The sequence below is a fragment of the Somniosus microcephalus genome, chromosome 11 (assembly GCF_052327205.1).
Source record: "Somniosus microcephalus isolate GS21.2 chromosome 11, FLI_Smic_1.0, whole genome shotgun sequence".
Taxonomy (NCBI): Eukaryota; Metazoa; Chordata; class Chondrichthyes; order Squaliformes; family Somniosidae; genus Somniosus; species Somniosus microcephalus.
The window spans coordinates 177,415,451-177,437,354 of NC_140997.1; the positions used below are offsets into that span (position 1 = coordinate 177,415,451).

The 21,904-nt window shown below is 43.1% G+C and overlaps 1 protein-coding gene across 5 annotated transcripts in view; it reads left to right on the top strand.

The window, feature by feature from the left end:
* LOC147111000 (FERM domain-containing protein 4B-like) overlaps positions 1 to 21,904 on the top strand; it is a 354,890-nt gene that overhangs the window by 196,562 nt on the left and 136,424 nt on the right. For all 5 annotated transcript variants that reach the window (XM_086001453.1, XM_086001454.1, XM_086001455.1 and 2 more), the window contains exons 4-5: positions 6,762 to 6,854; positions 13,707 to 13,791. In XM_086001453.1, coding sequence (XP_085857579.1) covers positions 6,762 to 6,854; positions 13,707 to 13,791 — 178 coding nt within the window. The remainder of the gene's footprint in view (positions 1 to 6,761; positions 6,855 to 13,706; positions 13,792 to 21,904) is intronic.

Sequence of the window (21,904 nt, forward strand, 5' to 3'; positions counted from 1 at the left end):
TTGAATAGCCTGTAATTACTTGGTCTATCCCTTACTCCCTTTTTAAACAACGGTACAATGTTAGCAGTCCTCTGGCACCATCACTGTAGCCAGCGAGGATTGAAAAATGATGGTCAGAGCCTCTGCTATTTCCTCCCGTGCTTCTCTTAACTGCCTGGGATACATTTCATCCAGGCCTGTGATTTATTTACTTTCAAAGATGCTAAACCCCTTAATATTTCCTCTCTCACTATGTTTATCACATCTAATATTTCATACTCCTCCTTAACTAAAATGTCTGTATCGTCCCTCTCTTTTGTGAAACCAGATGCAAAGTATTCATTAAGAACCATACCCACATCTTCCGCCTCAACACACAGGTTACCTTTTTGGTCTCTAATAGGTCCTACTCTTTCTTTAGTTATCCTCTTGCTCTTTATATATTTATAAAACATCCGCGAGGATGTTGGTTTTGGCCCTGTTGAGGTGCAACCCGTTTAGTTTGTACAGGTCCTATCTCACCCAGAACCAATGCCTCAGGAATCTAAAGCCCTTCCTCCTGCACCATCTCTCCAGCCATGCATTCATCTCCTCTATCCTCCTATTTCTGTGCTGACCAGCATGTGGCACCGGGAGTAAGCCGGAGATTACTACCGTTGAGGTCCTGCTTATTCATCTCTTTCCTAGCTCCCTATATAATCTACCTGCAGGACCTCATCCCTCTTTCTACCTATGTCATTTACTACAATCAGTATTAGTTTGAAACAAGTTTACCTGCTTTGTTGCTGTACTGCAAAAAATGTATTCTTTTCATTAGTAACACTGTCTGTCTTATCAAAATGTCAAGAAACAATGGCATGCCCAATTTGAACAAGTACTAATAAAAAACAGACTACCTTCTAATCTTATCAGCATGTTAGTGAAAGGGCTGTCGCATTTACTGAATAGCAGCTAAAAATATCCCTCACTTTTGCAGAGTTCTACTGGATTCTTAAACCAGACTGTTCTTTTTGCATTTCATTTAAGCACATCAATTCGGTGCGCTAATAGTGTAAAAATATACCAGACAATCTTATTTTATTCCTGGCACATAGACACTGGTATAGTTATGGCACCATGATTAGAATCAGGTTCCAGATATACTTGTTTACATACACAATGCTTTGGCATTGTTTCATTTGTTCCACTAATTCAGGTTATAATCAAAGGTAATTAAAATTAGTTCAGTTGGACTCGCGACCATTTATACATTGTTTGGGGAGAAGGGAGTTGTTTGAAATTGACAACTGAATAAATAATACTGTGTGGTAATTACTAGACATAGACCTTCAATAATAAGAATCTACTAATTAAGGGTCTGTGCACATACTACTGTTTTTAAAGAGAGTCTCAATTCACTAGCAAGTTCAGATTTATAACTGCATAAAATAAGAGCTAGAAAATTGCATACAACACAAGTTTGTAATCAGTGTTCGCACCAAAGGAACTGGTGCTTGAATTGAAACAACATGGTTTTAAAATTGATGTTTAAACTCTGTCATACCTGTGAATCTGATGGTTCATGAAAAAAAGCTTATTCTTGCTGTGTGCAATTTTCTAGCTATTATTTTGACAAAATGTAGTTTATAAAGTGTTGCTCTTCTTCATATATGTTGGATTGGATTGTCCTTATACTATTACATACACACTAACAGTAAAATCGCATTGACACTTTTGTGTTATAAGGTTTCACTACTCTGTCTGTAAGTTAACATTAGACTCAACTAACGTCATCACTCTTACAAAGGGTAACGATATACTGCAAAGTCCTGGTGGATTTGAACATTAGGGCATTTCCTTTTACTGTATTTGCAGCCCACACCCTCTTTTATGTTGGGAAGGGAAGTTTCTTATTTTGAATGGATTGGTACCATATGAGGTCACCAGAATAGCGAATTTAACTTTGAACAATATTCTACGGAACTGTGAAACAGAATAATTCACTGGAAAAATTATAAGATACTCATTAAAAGCCATTGGTTTGATATTTAATGATATTTAAAATTGTAAATATTTAATTTTCACTGATGTTATAAGTTGAGGGAAGTGGCGGTAGGGATTGTGGATGCATTGGTAATAATTTTCCAAAGCTCCCTGGACTCGGCAAAGGTCCCGGCAGACTGGAAAACTGCTAATGTAACACCCTTATTTAAAAAGGGCAGTAGACAGAAGGCTGGAAACTATAGACCAGTTAGCCTAACATCTGTGGTAGGTAAAATTTTGGAGTCCATTATTAAGGAGACAGTAACAGGACATTTGGATAATCATAATTCAATAGGACAAAGTCAGCATGGTTTTATGAAGGGGAAGTCATGTTTGACAAATTTGCTGGAGTTCTTTGAGGAAGTAACATGTAGGGTGGATAAAGGGGAACCAGTGGACGTAGTGTATTTAGACTTCCAAAAGGCATTTGACAAGGTGCCACACAAAAGATTATTGCTTAAGATAAAAAATCACGGGATTGGGGGTAATATTCTGGCATGGATAGAGGATTGGCTATCTAACAGAAGGCAGAGAGTTGGGATAAATGGTTCATTCTCAGACTGGCAATCAGTAACTAGTGGTGTTCCACAGGGGTCAGTGCTGGGTCCCCAACTCTTTACAATCTATATTAACGATTTGGAGGAGGGGACCGAGTGTAACATATCAAAGTTTGCAGATGATACTAAGATGGGAGGGAAAGTAGTGAGTGAGGAGGACATAAAAAACCTGCAAGGGGACATAGACAGGCTAAGTAAGTGGGCAGAGATTTGGCAGATGGAATACAATACTGGAAAGTGTGAGGTTATGCACTTTGGCAGGAAAAATCGTAGAGCAAGTTATTATCTTAATGGCAAGAAACTGGAAAGTACTGAAGTACAAAGGGATCTGGGGGTCCTGGTGCACGAAACTCAAAAGGTTAGTATACAGGTGCAGCAAGTGATTAAGAAGGCCAATGGAATGTTGGCTTTCATTGCTAGGGGGATAGAATATAAAAATAGGGAGGTATTGCTTCAGTTGTACAAGGTATTGGTGAGACCGCACCTGGAATACTGCGTACAGTTTTGGTGTCCATACTTAAGAAAGGACATACTTGCTCTCGAGTCAGTACAAAGAAGGTTCACTCGGTTAATCCCGGGGATGAGGGGATGGACATATGAGGAGAGGTTGAGTAGATTGGGACTCTACTCATTGGAGTTCAGAAGAATGAGAGGCAATCTTATTGAGACATATAAGATTGTGAAGGGGTTGGATCGGGTGGATGCGGGGAGGATGTTCCCGATGATGGGTGAAACTAGAACTAGGGGGCATAGTCTTAGAATAAGGGGCTGGTCTTTCAAAACTGAGATGAGGAGGAACTACTTCACTCAGAGGGTGGTAGGTCCATGGAATATGCTGCCCCAAAAAGCTGTAGAAGCTACATCATTACATAAATTTAAAACAGAAATAGACAGTTTCCTAGAAGTAAAGGGAATTAAGGGTTACGGGGAGCGGGCAGGAATTTGGACATGAGTCTAGGTTCGGATCGGTCATGGCCCTGTGGGTAGCGGAGCGGGCCCAGGGGCCGTGTAGCCTGATCCTGCTCCTATTTCATGTGTCTAATTCTGTTAGATTCAGGAGATGGTTTTGCGATAGTGGATTGGCGGTTAGGATCAGATCAGCCATGATCTTATTGAATGGCGGAGCAGGCTCGAGGGGCCGATTGGCCTACTCCTGCTCCTATTTCTTATGTTCTTATGTTCTAAAAAACTAAAATTCACACTAATATTCCTGCAAGAATCAATTAATCTGCTGCACTAGAAGACGGGATGATGCGATGAAATACCCTCATCCACTGCCCACCCCACATCCCATTGGTCCTAGGTTCAGGTCTCAGCCGATACTGTAAGTTAGTTGTTCTCAAGTGTGAGACAACACATCAAATTTCTTTGGAATTCTCTACCCCAGAGGGCTGTGGATGCTCAGTCGTTGAGAATATTCAAGGCTGAGTTCGATAGAGTTTTGGACTCTAAGGGAATCAAGGGATATGGGGAATTGGGCGGGAAAGTGGAGTTTAGTTCTATGATCAGCCATGATCTTATTGAATGGTGGAGTAGGCTCGAGGGGCCGTTTGGCCCACTCCTGCTCCTATTTCTTATGTTCATCATTTTCAATCAATTGTTAGTTTGGGGATTCACAACCAGGCAAAAAATGGCCAGGGAGTATGACTCAACAATACCTCTGTCCTGGAACTGGCACTGTGGGAAAGTTTGGAATTCTACACACCCACTTCTCACAGCAGTTGAAATGAAAAGCTCAAACAAGGAGGATTCCAGCATGGAACCAACTTGGAATAAAAACAGGATGCAAACAAATATGTATACCTTGGTTGTACCCCACGTTAACAATGTACAGTACATTATCTTGCACATCACCTTGCTCTTAGAAATGCCAGTCTCTCAGATTTTGAAAATCTTTCCGCCTGCAGGTTATTTATCATGATCCCATTGAAAAATACCCAAAGTCTCACTAGTGTTATTCTATTAAAACATAAATTATGCAGCATTTTGTACTAAGGTGGAGCCATGTTGTAACTTCTATCAAATTGTTACATTTATTCATTTAACTGCAATGTCTTCCTCGTAAAGTCAACTTTAGCAACCAAAACTCACAACAGTTTTTTTGTGACGTCAGCATTTGTTCTACTTGGCTGTCTGAGCGGTGTAAAATTTGTTTCTGGAATTTGAAAGCTCTCTGCTCTCACTGACAATAACAACACAGGTCTGAATGTTCACAGGAGAGTAACATTGTTCTTAAAATATCTGCCTCTATAGATCACAGTACTTGCTGCAAAGCCCACACACAATTAACTTCACTTGAAGGAACACCTAACTAGTTAAGGCATTCTTGGTATTCCTGGTAATGTGTATTCGTAACTCTGTCTGCTGAAACTCAGTTTCCTCATTCTATTTTAATAACACTGAAGTCATACAAGAAGCCAGCCACCATTGTGGGAAAGATCACTTGCTCCTGTTAGCACCTACTTGCTGTAGTCTGGCATTGTTTATTTAACGGGCTTTCCCTCTATCTTGAGAGCAGCCTTTGTCCTGGTAGTGTTGATCTTGGCAAAGGATCATGGGAGAAACCTGTTTCACACTCCAAAAGGTAGAAGGTTATTCCCTAATTTCCTGTAAAGCCGAACAAGTTAACGACGCTCATCTTGCAGCTGGCGAAAGAACCGTTTCCCATCACAGTGTTTTGGCTTAACATGTTAATAGACGTGTAGCTGAGAGTAACTCCATTCTCAAATGACCACAGCACCATTTAAATAATCAGCAAAAATGAGTCCCTTGTGGGGTTAATGATTCTGTTTTACAATTAAAATGAGATCAAATTAATGCATCATTTAGAGTAATGTATATTGACTGTCACCATTATATTTTACCATCACATTGTGGTGTAAATTGTAATTCTGAGTGCAATTAAGGAGGAAGGATAATGCTAACTTCTGAATACCGATAACACCTATTTCCTGTGCATCAGTGGGGAAAAAAAAACTTGCTTTGCAATCTAGAAGATAATTGCATATTATGCGCTACATTCTTATTAAATCCTCAAGATGTCATCAAAGCAATTCAGTAATATTGGCTGAAAATGAAAAGGTCAATTTTAGGTAACCCATCTGTGCTGAAAACTCTAAGCACGGTGGCATTTGAATTTGAGCAAAAGGAAGTCTTTTCAGTGACATATCATTAGAGAAGCTGCTACCTTTTATTTAAAAACCTTTGTATAATTTAAATATCTGGTAATCTTCCTGGTTCAGCTCGATAATGAACAGTAATCCTTTGTTCACATGTGGACACACTATCACATGCACATAGGCTCTCGGCCAAAAAAACAGATCCAGCTCCAAGTTATTTAAAAAGGGTAATAGGAAAGGGTTAATTCCCCAGCTGTGAAATCTATCTGTCAAATTCAATAGCAGCTATCAGACTAGGGTTGTACTTTATTATGCCAGTCTCCAGCATGGTTATTTCACACCAATGAAAATTTTAAAATGACAACAACGACTCCCAGTTGCACCACACACTGCACTCGCCACGTGCTGCACTTTGCTAGTTCATGTCATAAGAACAAAAGGGCCACCTGTAGCGGAACTCGTTCTGAAACATCATCACTATGGCAACCAGCAAAGCTGTATTACGTACATTCAATAGAATCGTTTTTAAAATACTTTGAAATAGCACAACCCATTTCTTGTACATTTAAACAGTAAAGCCCATTATACTATACTGCATCAGTTGTCTTACTGAGTTTATTTCACTTGTGAGAAACACTTAATAATTCATTTCGAACTGTAATCCATTAAATAAAGCCTGTACTGAAAATCAGTATCCTCTATACATCACACATCGTCACCCACTTTGACAGGTACAAAGAAGTGTTTAGGAAGATAACTTGAAAATGTGCCCAACTGGAATACACGGGCCATGCAGGTACTTGAAGCCACAAGCTATTCAGGCTAACAGGAATGGAGCAAATGATGCGCGGCAGAAAAGAAGTGAACTAGTGTCATGAAAATAACAATCTGAAATGAAAATCTTGCGACGTCTATAGTGCATTATGCATGTGTGTGCGGAGAGAGAATGTAATAGCCTCATCACAATCAGGCAGCTATTCATTAATGAAAATAGCTGTTGTATAAAGTATCTGAAGAAAAGAACTGCACCGTGGTCTGTGATTATTATGTATTTCTAATACTCACAACCTTTTCTTCCCTGCAGAGGTCAGAGTAACTGGCTGCAGCTGGATCGCAGGGTACTGGATCATGATTTGCCTAAAAAAACAGGACCGGTGGCCTTATTCTTTTCAGTCAAGTGAGTTCATTAGTAGTTGCATAAAATTGAGCTCACGTGATGCACCAAGAATACATTTCAAAACAGGTGATGCTCTTGTTTAAAGCTTTAGCTTCAAAGTGCTGCTTTGGGTTCACTGAAAAGGCAGCTGTTTGAAGTGGAGATTTGGAATGAGAGTAAAGGAAGTCCAGGGTAAGTGAGGTGGCATTTTCTATATTGGGTGTTAATTCTGAACAAGAGCTTTCTGGATCCAGGTGCAGTATTCAGATGCGACTGTAAAAATGAACTGACACCATATTTGTCACCCAAATCAGCAACTCCTGCACTTGTTCGATGCTTCCTTTCTTCTAACACTACTGAACTGTCTGAGCTCACTAGAATAAAAATGTAAAAATGTTTTTACAACTTTTTTTACAATTGCAATTTTAATTGAAATTTAAAATTCCTACATTACAATAGTGACTACACTTCAAAAGTACTTCATTGGCTGTAAAGCACTTTGAGACGTCCAGTGGTCGAGAAAGGCACTATATAAATGCAAGTCTTTCTTTCTTTCTGAAACACGCCAGAATGTGACAGCCCAGTGGTTATAGGATAGATGGCAATCGTCAGATGGAAGAAACCAACCACTGCATGATCAAATTGTCATGCTGCTGTTGTCCAAAATTTGTGCCAGATTGGTAGTATACTACGGTGAACATATTACTCTGGAATTGTTACCCCTGTTGCACTTCCTGTTACCTAATTACCTCAACAAACATTTTTGACATCTTTACTTCTCTCATCCCACACATTAGGGTAGATTTTACTTCCGGTTGGTTGACTGTCAGAGTGTGCCAGCAGTAGCGAAGAGGCTGGAGCCATGCTGAGGCCTAGACCTCATTCAAATATAACCAGTAAGCTGTGGCCTGCCCCAAACGAGTGTCCCAATGCAACTTGCCAGATTCAGGCCGGGCAATATCAGGGGCCCTGAAGGCTGCTCAGGAACAGCATGGTAAGTCCCGGGATGGAGCCTGGGGTGGCAGCGGCTCAGATTATTTTTGTGGGACCCAGAGACTGCTACTCCTGGTCCAACAAAAATAATTTAAAACTTACCATTTTTTGAGTCCTCTTTGGCTGTACCTGCAGTAAAACTGGTTGGAACATGCAGTGCACACCCTCTGCCAGTGTAGAGGATCCTCATTTGCATATTATAAAGGATCTTTCTTTGGCCCCCTCCTATTTCTCATGCTGCCCCTCGGCAACATCATCCGAAAACACGGCCAGTTCCACATGTACGCTGAGGACACCCAGCTCTACCTCACCACCACCTCTCTCTACCCCTCCACTGTCTTTAAATTGTCAGACTGCTTGTCCGACATGCAATATTGGATGAGCAGAAATTCCTTCCAACTAAATAATGGGAAGACCAAAGCCATTGTCTTCGGTCCCCGGCACAAACTCCGTTCCCTAACCACCAACACCATCCCTCTCCCTAGCAACTGTCTGAGACTGAACCAGACTATTCGCAACCTTGGTGTCGCATTTGACCCCAAGATGAGCTTCCGACCGCATATCCGCACCATTGCTAGGACCACCTACTTCCACCTCCATAATATCGCCCAACTAACCCCCCCCCCCCCCCCCCACCTCAGCTCATCTGCTGCTGAAACCCTCATCCATGCCTTTATTACCTCTAGACTTGACTATTCCAATGCACTCCTGGCCAGCTTCCCCATCTTCCACCCTCCATAAACTTGAGGTCATTCAAAATTCTGCTGCCCGTATCCTAACTCGCACCAAGTCCTGTTCACCTATCGCCCCTGTGTTCGCCGACCTACATTAGCTCCCGGTTGAGCAACACCTCAATTTTAAAATTATCTTCCTTGTTTTCAAATCTCTCCCTGGCCTCGCCCCTCCTTAGCCCTACAACCCTCTGAGATATCTGCGCTCCTCCAATTCTGACCGCTTGCGCATCCCTGATTTTAATTGCTCCACAATTGGCAGACATGCTTTCAGCTGCCGAGGCCCTAAATTCTGGAATTCCCTCCCTAAACCTCTCCACCGCTTTACCTCTTTTTTTGCCTTTAAGATGCTCCTTAAAATCTACCTCTTTGACCAAGCTTTTGGTCATCTGTCCTAATATCATCTTATGTGGCTCGGTGTCAAATTTTGTTTGATAGCACTTCCGTGAAGTTCCTTCGGATATTTTACTATGTTAAAGGTGCTATATAAATGCAAATTGTTGTTGTTGTTAAAAGGCCTACTGACTGAAAAAGGCAGGCACTTCGGTCACCCAGCAGTAGGCCCCTTTAAAAATAGCAGCAGCCGGAGCCAAGTTAAAATCATCCTCACTTGGTCTAAATTGCACGTCATTGGATAACTGGTGGGGGTGGGGGATGAAAATGGACACTTGAACAAAACTCGCTTTCTCTGTGTATTCAAAAACTGCTGCAGAAGCATACCTCCACATGAATCATCACCTTTAAAACATTTAATTTTGTGCGACTTTTGGAGCAGCAATGACAAAACAGGCTGTGTGCAACACTTTCCCACATTTCTCTTGTCAATGAGCTGCGATTAATCAGCATGTCAGCGTTCTTCCCTCATGTCATAACATAACATTATATCACTTGTAATTTATTTTTACCTGTCCCTCAACTTTCCCATAGATCCACTGGGTGCACCCAATTGCAAACAACAATCATCAATCACCGGTGGAGGCACAGGCACGATTGAAGATTTTTCTATTTTAAAAGAATAATTTATCATGATAAACAAAAGGAGAATGGACCAGGAAAAAGCTGAGCTGGCCAAGTGCATCTTAAGTGGCTGCATGTGATATAATGTTATGACATGACATAAGAACACTGACATGCTGATTAATCGCTGCTCATGGCAAGAGAAATGTAGGAGCAACAACGGTGGCAAATTTGGAGGCATAAACTGTCTCTTCACTGCTGTTATCCATGAGTAGGCCAGTTATATGCTGCAGTGTCACTGACTGCATGCCACCCACACATTGGAAGCTGATGATATGCCTTTAGAAGAGGAGGAACGGAAAGGAAAAACTGTAAAGAGAATAAATGTACCTGGTGACATTGTCTAGAGATATGATCACGCATAGGACCAGTTAAAAAAAAAGAGCGTAGATTGACCCTGTAATGTGTCCAAGTTATGAGAAGGAAAACACATGGAAAGAGTGGTCATCCATGAACTTTCCTGCATGTGGGATGAATTCTTCCTTTGTACGCTATCTGAATAAATGATGCACCTTATAAAATCAGCAACTGCAGCTGCAGAAAAAAACTTTCTATAACTCATTTATACAGAATCTAAACAGTGGAATTAAAGAAACACAGAGAACCAGAGAGTACTTTTATAATGACACTTTTAGTACTCAGTGCATCAGATTATTAATATATCTGAGTTATAGTAAAGTTAACCTGAAATATCAACCATTTAAAAACTCAAATGTACTACAGTTGCCACATATTCTGTGTGGAACTTTAGTACCTTCGGGTTTTTTGCTACTATAATAGTTCTGTAGAATCTGAATCTTCGATTCAAGCTGTAATAAAAGTATATATTTTTAATATTTTTGAAACATCTTCAAGTTTTGTGTTCATTATTAATTATTGTTGCTGCACTGAGTCTGCAAGGCGTCTTTATAGTCCAAAAGTATATCAATTACTTCAGCAGTGAAAGTCAAAATCTGCCTAAATTACTACTTCAGAAAATGTGTTTTCAATGTCTTTGTTTATCTTGGTTTTGTGAATATTTTCTCTGCCGAGATCTCAGTGAAACAACTAGCTACAAAGAACTTTTCTAAGTGACTATGACGCCTCCAGCAGGATAAAAGACAAATTACAAATCAGTCCAATTTAACAGCAATATGAGAGACATTGTAGCACATCTCTAGTTCCATGTACTTAAGTGTTTAAAGTCTTTTTTTAATCAGATACAATATTGTGAGCAAGTGGAAAACTGCCATTTTTATCCATTTTCAAAAGATGGAATGACATGTATATTATATAACACTCAACCACTTAATATTTCAGATTTTAACCTCTGCCATAACAAGATTTTTAAACAGATATGTGCCTTAAGTCACTTTTAACCCTTTATCTGTAGAAATATTTTTTGTCATAGTCAAGTACATTTTTAAAATCTGTTCATAGGTTTGAAATGTAGAACATGTACATCAAAGGAAAACTGCATCAAATTGTAATTTTCCATTGGAACATTTGAAAATCAATGTAGTCAACATCAACAGCTGAAGGCTCCAATGTGGATTGTGTGTGTGTGTGTGTGGGGGGGTAATATGGGTACAGTTCTCTCTGCTTCCAAAATGAATGTCCACATGTCACTCTAAGACTTCATTCTTTGTAAGTTGATTCTTCACAAACTCTGTTCTTTATGAACTTCGTATCCTTCTCTTTTTACATTGTGTCTTTCTCTTCTAACTCATCTTACATTGTGTCTTTCTCTTGTTACTGATACATTACCTGTTAACTCATAACTCTGTTTTATCTTTTTTTCTTCTGACCTCTATTGCTTTGCCTCCAAGTTTCCTCTTTTCTGTTCAATTCTCTTGCCTCTGTCTTCAATTTACTGCTGCACCAGTCTTCTCTCTGAATAAGGATGTTGTCCATAGGCTTAACCCCTGTTACTAGATAGTGTGTAAATAAGAATTACAGATAGGTTCTATAGCTTACTATATATGTTAACAAAGACAGTTAGTCAAATATAATTAAAAACCTGCCACAAACTAATAGCTTACTGAAGTCAAATCCTTTCATCTATCTCAGTTCCATGAATATCCCCATCCTCAATGATGGTGGAGCCCAGCACGTGAGTGCAAAGATAAGGCTGAAGCGTTTGTAACCATCTTCAGCCAGAAGTGCCGAGTGGATGATCCATATCGGCCTACTCCTGAGGTCCCCACCATCACAGAAGCCAGTCTTCAACCAATTCGATTCACTCCACGTGATATCAAGAAACAGCTGAATGCACTGGATACAGCAAAGGCTATGGGCCCCGACAACACCCGACTATCGTGCTGAAGACTTGTGCTCCAGAACTAGCCACGCCTCTAGCCAAGCTGTTCCAGTACAGCTACAACACTGGCATCTATCCAACAATGTGGAAAACTGCCCAGGTATGTCCTGTCCACAAAAAGCAGGACAAATCCAACCCGGCCAATTACTGCCTCATCAGTCTACTCGCAATCATCAGCAAAGTGATGGAAGGTGTCATCGAAAGTGCTATCAAGCGGCACTTACTCACCAATAACCTGCTCACTGATGCCCAGTTTGGGTTCTGCCAAGACCACTCAGCTCCAGACCTCATTACAGCCTTGGTCCAAACATGGACAAAGGAGCTGAATTCCAGAGGTGAGGTGAGAGTGACTGCCCTTGACATCAAGGCAACATTTGACCAAGTGTGGCATCAAGAAGCCCTAGTAAAACTAAAGTCAATGGGAATTGGGGGGGAAATGCTCCACTGGCTGGAGTCATGCCTAGCACAAAGGAAGAATATTGTGGTAGTTGAAGGTCAATCATCACAGCCCCAGGACATCGTTGCAGGTGTTCCTCAGGGCAGTGTCCTAGGCCCAACCATGTTCAGCAGCTTCCCTCCAACATAAGGTCAGAAATGGGGATGTTCGCTGATGACTGCACAGTGTTCAGCGCCATTTACAACTCCTCAGATAATGAAGCAGTCCATGCCCGCATGCAACAAGATCTGGACGACGTTCAGGCTTGGCCACAGAAGTGCCAGGCAATGACTATCTCCAACAAGCGAGAGTCTAACCATCTCCCCATGAATTTAAAAAATTGTCTAACAGTGGTTAGAAAGAAAGATAAATTGGTACCAATGTAGATTACTCCCACAGATAATTCTAATCTCTCACTCCCACCATAGTTTATCTGATTGAGCCATACAGACAAGCAAAGTTCAAGTTTCAATCCCCAGCCCGTGCTGAGTTAGTTGATCCCAGCTGGGATGGTGATAGACAATTGGCCGCAGCAACCTGGGTTCAGGAGAGGAAAAAGGAATTCCCACTCCTGATTTCTATCCAGTGATCCCTGCTTAAATTGCATGTATGGGAGTGTCAGGTGAGGACAGCATTGTGCACAGTTTGATACCCCCAAGGTTAGACAGCCTGCTGACTCTCATTGTGCAGGCTTACACAGCAACGTTGACCACTTTTGCGAGGTACCAAAGATGGAACCATTCCCCAGCAACCTTGGAAGAGGAGGGGAGCAGAAAATAAATTGCTCTCTTCAGAGTCCTCTCAATTTGTCCCGCATTAAAAATGGTCATCCTAGACAGATTTACACTGAGACTGTTTCAAATCATTTCAGCTCACAAAAAACAAAGCTCCTGCTTCTAACTGCACATAGCTCCGAGTTCTAATTTCAATGATTTAATTCATAGCTTTACGTAATAAGAACTGGGAGATCTTTGATTGTTGTATTACAGTTCTTTCATTTAAAAAATGTCTATATTTCAGATCCAAGTTGGTCACTGGAAAAATTATTTTCTCTGCTCTTTTGGTCCACCCGCACCCTCACATCATTCTTCAGCGAACAGATTTGCTCCCTAAGATCTGTAACTAACCACCAGGGGGTGTGCAAGAACAGCTCAAAGCTGCCTTCCCGTCCAGTGTGCAAACTATCTTGTTGCTGACTGAAAATAGTTATTATATGGATACAGGACATTGGTCACATATCATAGTAGAAGCTGCTTTGATGCCCTAAAATTATGTTTTTTTTAAATGAAAATGAATAACAATGAATGTCAATTATTTTGTTGCAAATAAAATGCAGAAATTAAGTCTGTTAAAGCTAGTTTTTTGAACCATGCTCTTTTTCGATACATTTGCTTTAGGTTTTATATTGAGAACATATCATTCCTAAAGGACATTACCACTGTGGAATTATTCTTTCTGAATGCAAAATCTAGCATTTACAAGGTAAGAAGTTTTAAACAATGTTTTATTATCAAAGTGTGCTTCAGTTCATTGTAATAAATATGGATTATAATTATTGCTGTGGAAATCAAAACTAAACTGTATTAAAGCTGCATTTTCCTACAATCTTGTAAGGAAAATTTTTAAACAGTGTTGAAAAATGATAAGAATTCTCTGGAGGAAAAATTATGATTCAAATCTATTCTATATTGAAATAGCAGCCACATCGAGTTTCACTGCTTCCATTGGATGTTTAAAGCTGGCTGTTAATTACATATGGTGATGTCATCACAACACATTCTCACCCATGGTTTACAACTTTACAAAGGCAACATATTGTGAATATCTATCTCATCGCCAAAATAAAATCATTCTTTTCTGTACATAACAAAAATCCAGAGTGAGAAAAAACCCATCAAGCCCACTTCATCCTGAGGCAGTGAATGATTATTCTATTTTGGATTTCCATCCCACAACTCTTACTGAGTCCCTACTTTAGGGACTACTAAGCTATCAGTTTTCACTATGGAGAGGGACGATGTAGACATAGAAATAGGGCGGGGGGACTGTGATATGCTCGAACACATTAACATCGAGAGGGAGGAGGTATTGGCGGTTTTAGCAGGCCTAAAAATGGATAAATCCCCAGGCCCGGACGAAATGTATCCCAGGCTGCTGTGTGAGGCAAAGGAAGAGATTGCGGGGGCTCTAACACACATATTCAGAACCTCTCTGGCCACAGGGGATGTGCCAGAGGACTGGAGAACCGCTAATGTAGTTCCATTATTCAAGAAGGGGAGTAGGGAAAAACCGGGGAACTACAGGCCAGTGAGCCTAACATCAGTGGTGGGGAAATTATTGGAAAAAATTCTGAGGGACAAAATCAGTCTCCACTTGGAGAGGCAAGGATTAATCAGGGATAGTCAACATGGCTTTGTCAAGGGAAGATCATGTCTGACTAATTTGATTGAATTTTTTGAGGGGGTGACTAGGTGTGTGGATGAGGGCAATGCAGTGGATGTGGTATACATGGATTTCAGTAAGGCCTTCGATAAAGTCCCGCACAGGAGACTGGTCAAGAAGGTAAGAGCCCATGGAATCCAGGGTGCCTTGGCACGTTGGATAAAAAACTGGCTTAGTGGCAGAAGGCAGAGGGTGATGGTCGAAGGTTGTTTTTGTGACTGGAAGCCTGTGGCCAGTGGGGTACCACAGGGATCGGTGCTGGGTCCCTTGCTGTTTGTGGTCTATATTAATGACTTGGATATGAATGTAAAAGGTATGATCAGTAAGTTCGCGGATGATACAAAAATTGGTAGGGTGGTAAATAGCGAGGAGGGTAGTCTCAGTCTGCAGGACGATATCGATGGGTTGGTCAGATGGGCGGAACAGTGGCAAATGGAATTTAACCCGGAAAAGTGCGAGGTGATGCACTTTGGGGGGACTAACAAGGCAAGGGAATACACAATGAATGGTAAGACCCTAGGCAAGACGGAGGGTCAGAGGGATCTGGGTGTGCAAGTACACAGATCCCTGAAGGCGGCGGAACAGGTGGATAAGGTGGTAAAAAAGGCATATGGGATACTTGCCTTCATTAGCCGAGGCATAGAATATAAGAGCAAGGAGGTTATGATGGAGCTGTATAAAACACTGGTTAGGCCACAGCTGGAATACTGTGTGCAGTTCTGGTCGCCACACTACAGGAAGGATGTGATAGCTTTGGAGAGGGTGCAGAGGAGATTCACCAGGATGCTACCAGGGCTGGAACGCTTCAGCTATGAAGAGAGACTGGGCAGATTGGGTTTGTTTTCCTTGGAGCAGAGGAGGCTGAGGGGGGACATGATTGAGGTGTACAAAATTATGAGGGGCATAGATAGGATGGATACTAAGGAGCTTTTTCCCTTAGTAGAAGGGTCAATAACTAGGGGGCATAGATTCAAGGTAAAGGGCGGGAGGTTTAGAGGGGATTTGAGAAAGAACTTTTTCACCCAGAGGGTGGTTGGAGTCTGGAACTCACTGCCCGAAAGGGTTGTGGAGGCTGGAACCCTCACAACATTCAAGAAGCATTTGGATGAGCACTTGAAATGCCATAGCATACAAGGCTACGGACCAAATGCTGGAATATGGGATTAGATTAGACAGGGCGTGATGGCCGGCGTGGACACGATGGGCCGAAGGGCCTCTATCCGTGCTGTATAACTCTATGACTCTATGACTAAAAATTAAGCCGGTGTTGTTAACATCTCTATAACCCTCAATTCTGCTTGTCAACTAATATGAAACCAGCTCCTTCCATAATTAATTACCTTCTCTGGAATTTGTTCCACATATCCACGATCCGGTGGGATTTTTAAAATTAGCATTCTAACCTTGCTCAACACTTGTGAATTTTGTACTGGTCCTTACTGCTACACACTCAAGGCAAAATGCTTTTTCACAGAGAGCAAAGGAAAATCTCAGAGCTAGTTACTCTGGTTATAAAAAGGCATTAGCAAATGTCTCAGAGCAGGTATGTGTCCTAAACTATGACAATCCATAGAATTTTATATAACTGCTCAAAACATTTGTTTGACTTGGCACAATAAAACACAAAAATATTTATGATTTTTTTTTTAAATCAACCACTTTCAAGCAATAAACATGTATGCAGTAGACCAGTGAAGTGGAATAATGACCTGCTGTTGAAAATTCCTTACAGGCATTCGTGACAACTAGTTCAACAAGCATTTCTGTACAGTATTATGCTTTTAACTTTACAGAGCTTGAGTATGATCTACATAAGCACTGGGATTGTTGTTTGATCAGTTAATAGATTATAACTATGCATCTTGCAGCAAAGTGAAGTACTTTATAGAATCCACTTCACAGGGTACAGAGTCCATTTCCAGAGAGCAGAACCTGCAAGCTCAGTTTGCCATCAATAAAGCTATTAATCCAAGCAACATCAGTTCCTTCAGTATGAGCAATAGTTCAGTTCAGTGCAGGATTTGGAGTGCATGCTTATTGTAAATTGCACTTGGCAATTTGTCATTTTCAAGTAGAGAGAGAACCATTCCATAAAATTGATACGATAGCAGCTCTGCAATCATAGGAACAGAAATATAAATTCTAGTTTAATAGAGCAAAATTCAAAGTAACTTTGGCAGTTCATGTTGAACTTTAAGTTCATAGTATTTATGAAGTCAGTTGGCATGGGGAGGGGAAGAGAAGGCCATCAGCCCTTACCTTAGCTTAGCTTCCCCCTTTTCTCCCATTCACATATCCCTAAAAGCACTGCATTTCCAGGGTTTGATCGAGTGAAATTAACTCTAAACTAGAATTATAGAATTGTGTGTGTATATGTGTGTGTGCATGTATGAAGTTATCCTCTCAAGAAGCATACAATATGTTTGAGTTACTTATTAAAAATGTCTACAATCAATGCACTTTTAGAAGGTTACTATTTATTTTCCCACATAAATGCTAGCAAATATAGTGGTGTATAATTTAGTTGCCCATCTTCAGTACACCTGAGATCAGCTTAAGTCTATTTCATGCCCTGTACAAAATGTTTCCAGCATTTCTACTTTATCCTTTTAAGTGTTTCAATCACTGGAATACTGTATAAAGACAAAAGTATGAAACTGTGTAACCACCTGAAAACACAGTGCTATTGCTACAATATATGTCATGTGATGCTATTCTTCAAGGTCATCAAAAACTATTAGACTCAGATCCTGGCCACACTGCACACTAACAGCAAAATTGTAAAAACCTGTCGCTATTTCCAACCATCAAAATATGCACCAGAAAATCACCACAAGCACAACGATCACCCTCACAGTCAACCAGCAGCAGCAATAGTACCCCACTCACTGAATAGAAACTAACTTTGGTTAATTATTCACCTACATATTGGCCTAGATTTTCTGCTTTTGTGAAATCCTGACTGAAAAAATGGCAGAGCACAATTCATGCCCATCCAACGAGAGCTGTGGGAACCAATATCCACAGAGAAGGGTCCTCAGATGATGACACATCTGTGAATATGTAGATAGGACTGTTCGTACAATCTCCAGATGTGGTAGCCAAGAGAAGGTCTCCCGTATCAGAATGACACAAATATCCCTTATAATCGACAACCAGTTTTCTTTCTGCATCTTCTCCAGGTTGCTACTCCTCTGATGGTGCCTTCATCCTCTGGGACCTTCATGAGGTGGTCCCTTTGTAAGACAAATTTGTGCAGCTTGGAGTACACCACTATTGCATCCTGACCGAACAGTAATGAATAGAGGAGACAGAATGTACCTTTTACTATTTACTGAGTAAATGGGTGGACATTACAGCACATTGTCTTTCACTTTCAGTTTCGGGTTCTGCCATGCAGACAAAGTAAAACCGAGCCCCCAGCACCCCCTTCAGGTAACACCCGGGAACTGGGACAAACTTAATTGAAGCAAAACTCAAAACACAACACTCCTTTCCCCCAGATAAAACCCCTTAGTCCTCCAGGCGTCTGGGACGGAATCTTACCCGACTTGAGCACCGCTGGACAGGCATAGTCGGGGTGCCACTGCTAGCCGCAGGAAAACCTTCCTCCATGGCTGATGACTCCGTGACACCTTCTGTCGATGTGGCTTCCGTCGTTGTTGCAGGAAGCAGGCCGTCACTGCCTGGCAGAGGTGGCGGAGACAATGGCCTAGCCTGTGGCATCTCTGTTACTCTCACCGGAGTACGACCCCGTAGCTGGTCTATGTGGCGTCTGTGTAGCTGGCCATCAGGTGTACGGACGCTGTACGACAGGGGACCCGTGGCCTGCTCCACCACGGCAGGCATCCATTTGCCTCCTCCTGCATAGCAACGGGCAAACACAGTCTCTGATGGCTCGAACTGCCTGGCGGTGCCCTGGTGCTTCTTAGCCAGCTCCTCTTGCTTTGTGTGCATCTCATCCCTGTAGTCCGGGTGTAGCCGGTCCAGTGCAGTCGCCAGCCGGCGACCCATCAGCATCTCGGCAGGACTCTTCCCCGTTGCTGAGTTTGGTGTGGTATGCTGTGATAACAGGAACCTGGCCAATCTGGTTTGCCAGTCCCCCACCGATATCCTCACCAGTGCCTCTTTTGTGGTTTGCACCATCCTCTCTGCCTGCCCATTAGAGGAGGGGTGATAGGGCGCTGTGGTCACATGGCGGATCCAGTTTCTGCCTGCAAAAGCCTTGAACTCCGCTGACGTGAAGGCTGCTCCATTATCCGAAACCAGCACGTCGGGGACCCCATGTGTGGCAAACAGCAAACGCAACACATTGATCACTGCACTGGATGTCATGGAGCTCATGATAGCCACCTCCAGCCATTTCGAATGAGAATCCACCACTATCAAAAAGACCTTCCCCTGAAATGGCCCTGCAAAGTCAATGTGGAGTCTTGACCATTTACGAGTGGTCCACTCCCAGGGGTGAAGGGGAGCCTTGGATGGGCTATGGCGAGTCAGCTGACATGTCTCACAGCGCTTTACCACCTCCTCCACGTCTCGGTCCAACCCCGGCCACCAGACGTAGCTTCTCGCCAACGCCTTCATGTGCACAATCCCAGGGTGTGAGTCATGCAGCATTTTTAGCACCTCCTCTCTTGCGGCGGCAGGAACCACCACACGGCTTCCCCAGAGCATGCAGTTCTTGTGTGCAGACATTTCATGGCGCCTCTGAACGAAGGGCTTGAAATGCTCCTCCTGGACCTCGGAGGGCCAGCCATGCAGCAGCCAGCGTAGCACCCGTGATAAGACTGGATCTTTCTGTGTGAGGCTGCCAATCCGCTGGGCATGGAGTGGGGCCTCCGGAACCTCCTCCAGTAGCAGCACCTCCAGGGGTGGTGGCGTCTCAGCCATCGGCCGGTTCAAAGGCAAGCGACTCAGAGCATCAGCATTAGCCAGCATCTTCCCAGGCCTGTAGCAAAGTTCATAACTGTAGGCCCCCAACATCAGACTCCACCAAAGCATACGCGGTGATATGATCTGGGGCATGGGCTTGGAGTGATGCAGGAGCCCCAAGAGTGGCTTGTAGTCTGTGTAGATGACTAACTGTCTCCCTAACAGGTACTGGCTGAACTTCTTTACCCCAAATATGATGGCTAGGGCCTCCTTGTCAATCTGGGCGTAATTACGTTCTGTTGTTGAGAGTGTTCTTGAGGCAAAACTGATAGGCGCTTCCCGGCCATCTGGCTCTATGTGACCCAACAGAGCTCCCAGCCCGTATGGTGAGGCATCACACACTAACACCAATGGCTTGTTTTCATCATAGTGTGCCAGAACCTTATCTGCTTGTAGCAGTTCCTTTGCCTGTCTGTAGGCTGTTTCATGAGCTGAGGTCCAGTTCCACACTGTTGCTTGGTCTAACAGCCTGTGCAGTGGCTCTAAGATTGTGGCTTTGCCCTTGAGAAAACAACTGTAGAAGTTTAACAGTCCGAGGAATGCCTGCAGTTCGGTCTTGTTCTTGGGGGTGGGAGCACTCCTGATAGCCTCCACCTTCTCCGTAGTTGGATGCACACCGTCTTTGTCCACTCGGAATCCCAAGAACTCCACCCCATTGGCAGCGAACACACATTTCTCCTTCTGAAGGCGTAGTCCTACCTCAGCCAGCCGGTGTAGTACTTCCTGCAGCCGCTCATCATGGGCTTCCTGTGTCCTGCCTGTAATCAGTATGTCATCCAAGTAAGGCTGAACTCCCGGAACACCAGCCAACAGGGTGTCCATGAACCTCTGAAAGATTGCCACAGCCGTAGACACCCCAAACTGCAGCCTTGTGGCTCGGAAAAGTCCTCTGTGTGTGTTGATTGTCAACAGCTCGGCTGACTCTTCATCCAGGACCAGTTGCTGGTATGCTTGCTTGAGATCCAGCTTGGTGAACAGAGTGCCTCCAGCCAGTGTTGAAAACAGCTCTGTAACTGTTGGTAAGGGATACACATCTGGTAACACAGCAGTATTAACCGTACATCTGTAATCTCCACAGATTCGCAGGCCCCCATCCTTCTTTGCAATGGGCACGATAGGGGTGGCCCAACGGGAGTTCTTCACTGGCAAGAGAACCCCTTGGTTCACCAGCTTATCCAGGGCCTCATCCACCTTCTTGCGCAATGCAAAAGGAACTGGTCGCGCCTTGAAGAACTTAGGCGCTACCCCTGGGTCCACTTCGATTGAGACTGGCGGTTCCCGACAGGCCCCGAACTCACCAAAAACCTCTTCATAGTTCTCCAACATAGGCATTATGGGCTGTCGCTGTACCGTGTGTACTCCTGTCACTTCAATACCGAGGGGCTCAAACCAATCTCTGCCCAGCAGGCTTGTGTTCTGCCCCGCCACCACATAAAGTGGAAGTGTGTCCTTGACTGCCTGATACTTAACTTCCACATGAATCATACCCAGCACCTGGAGTTGAGCTTGGAACCACTTCCGTAGCACGCCACTGACCTGAGCCATCGCCGGGGGTTCACTTGGCCACAGCCTATTGTAAGCCTCTTCACTTATCAACGAACACGCTGAGCCTGAATCCACCTCCATGCAGAGTGGTGCCCCATTCATGATCACATTTGCCGTGTATCCCCACCATCTGTGGGGTAGCTGCTCAGCTTCCGTGGTATACACTGTGTACTCATCGTTGTCCTCCAGTGTCAGGGTGTGTGTCTATGATGCTTGTATTGGCTCTGCTGCAGCAGCCTGAGCTTCCTTCATGCAGACACGAGCTATGTGTCCTCTTTTCTTACAGAAATGACATACCGCTGACACAAATTTGCATGTAGTGGAACCATGGAGAGCCCCACAGCGGAAACATTTTCTTCCTGTCTCTTTAGTTGCCTCCATGTCTCTCGCAGCAGCAGCTGCATGTGTGGTCTTGTGCACCTCCTCGGCGGCCTGAGATGGTGCTGCCTCTGTACGGAGCATACGTGTGTTCATCGATGCAGCCTCTGCTGCTAAAGCCTTCTCCTCGGCCAGTCGGAACGTCAGGGCCTTCTCTGCTAACAGCTGTCTCTGCAATGCCGAGTTCAGCACTCCACACACAATCCAATCACGGAGCATATTGTCTAAATGGTCACCAAAATTACAATGTAATGAGCGTTTCCTCAACTCAGCAATGTAACTTGAAATAGATTGT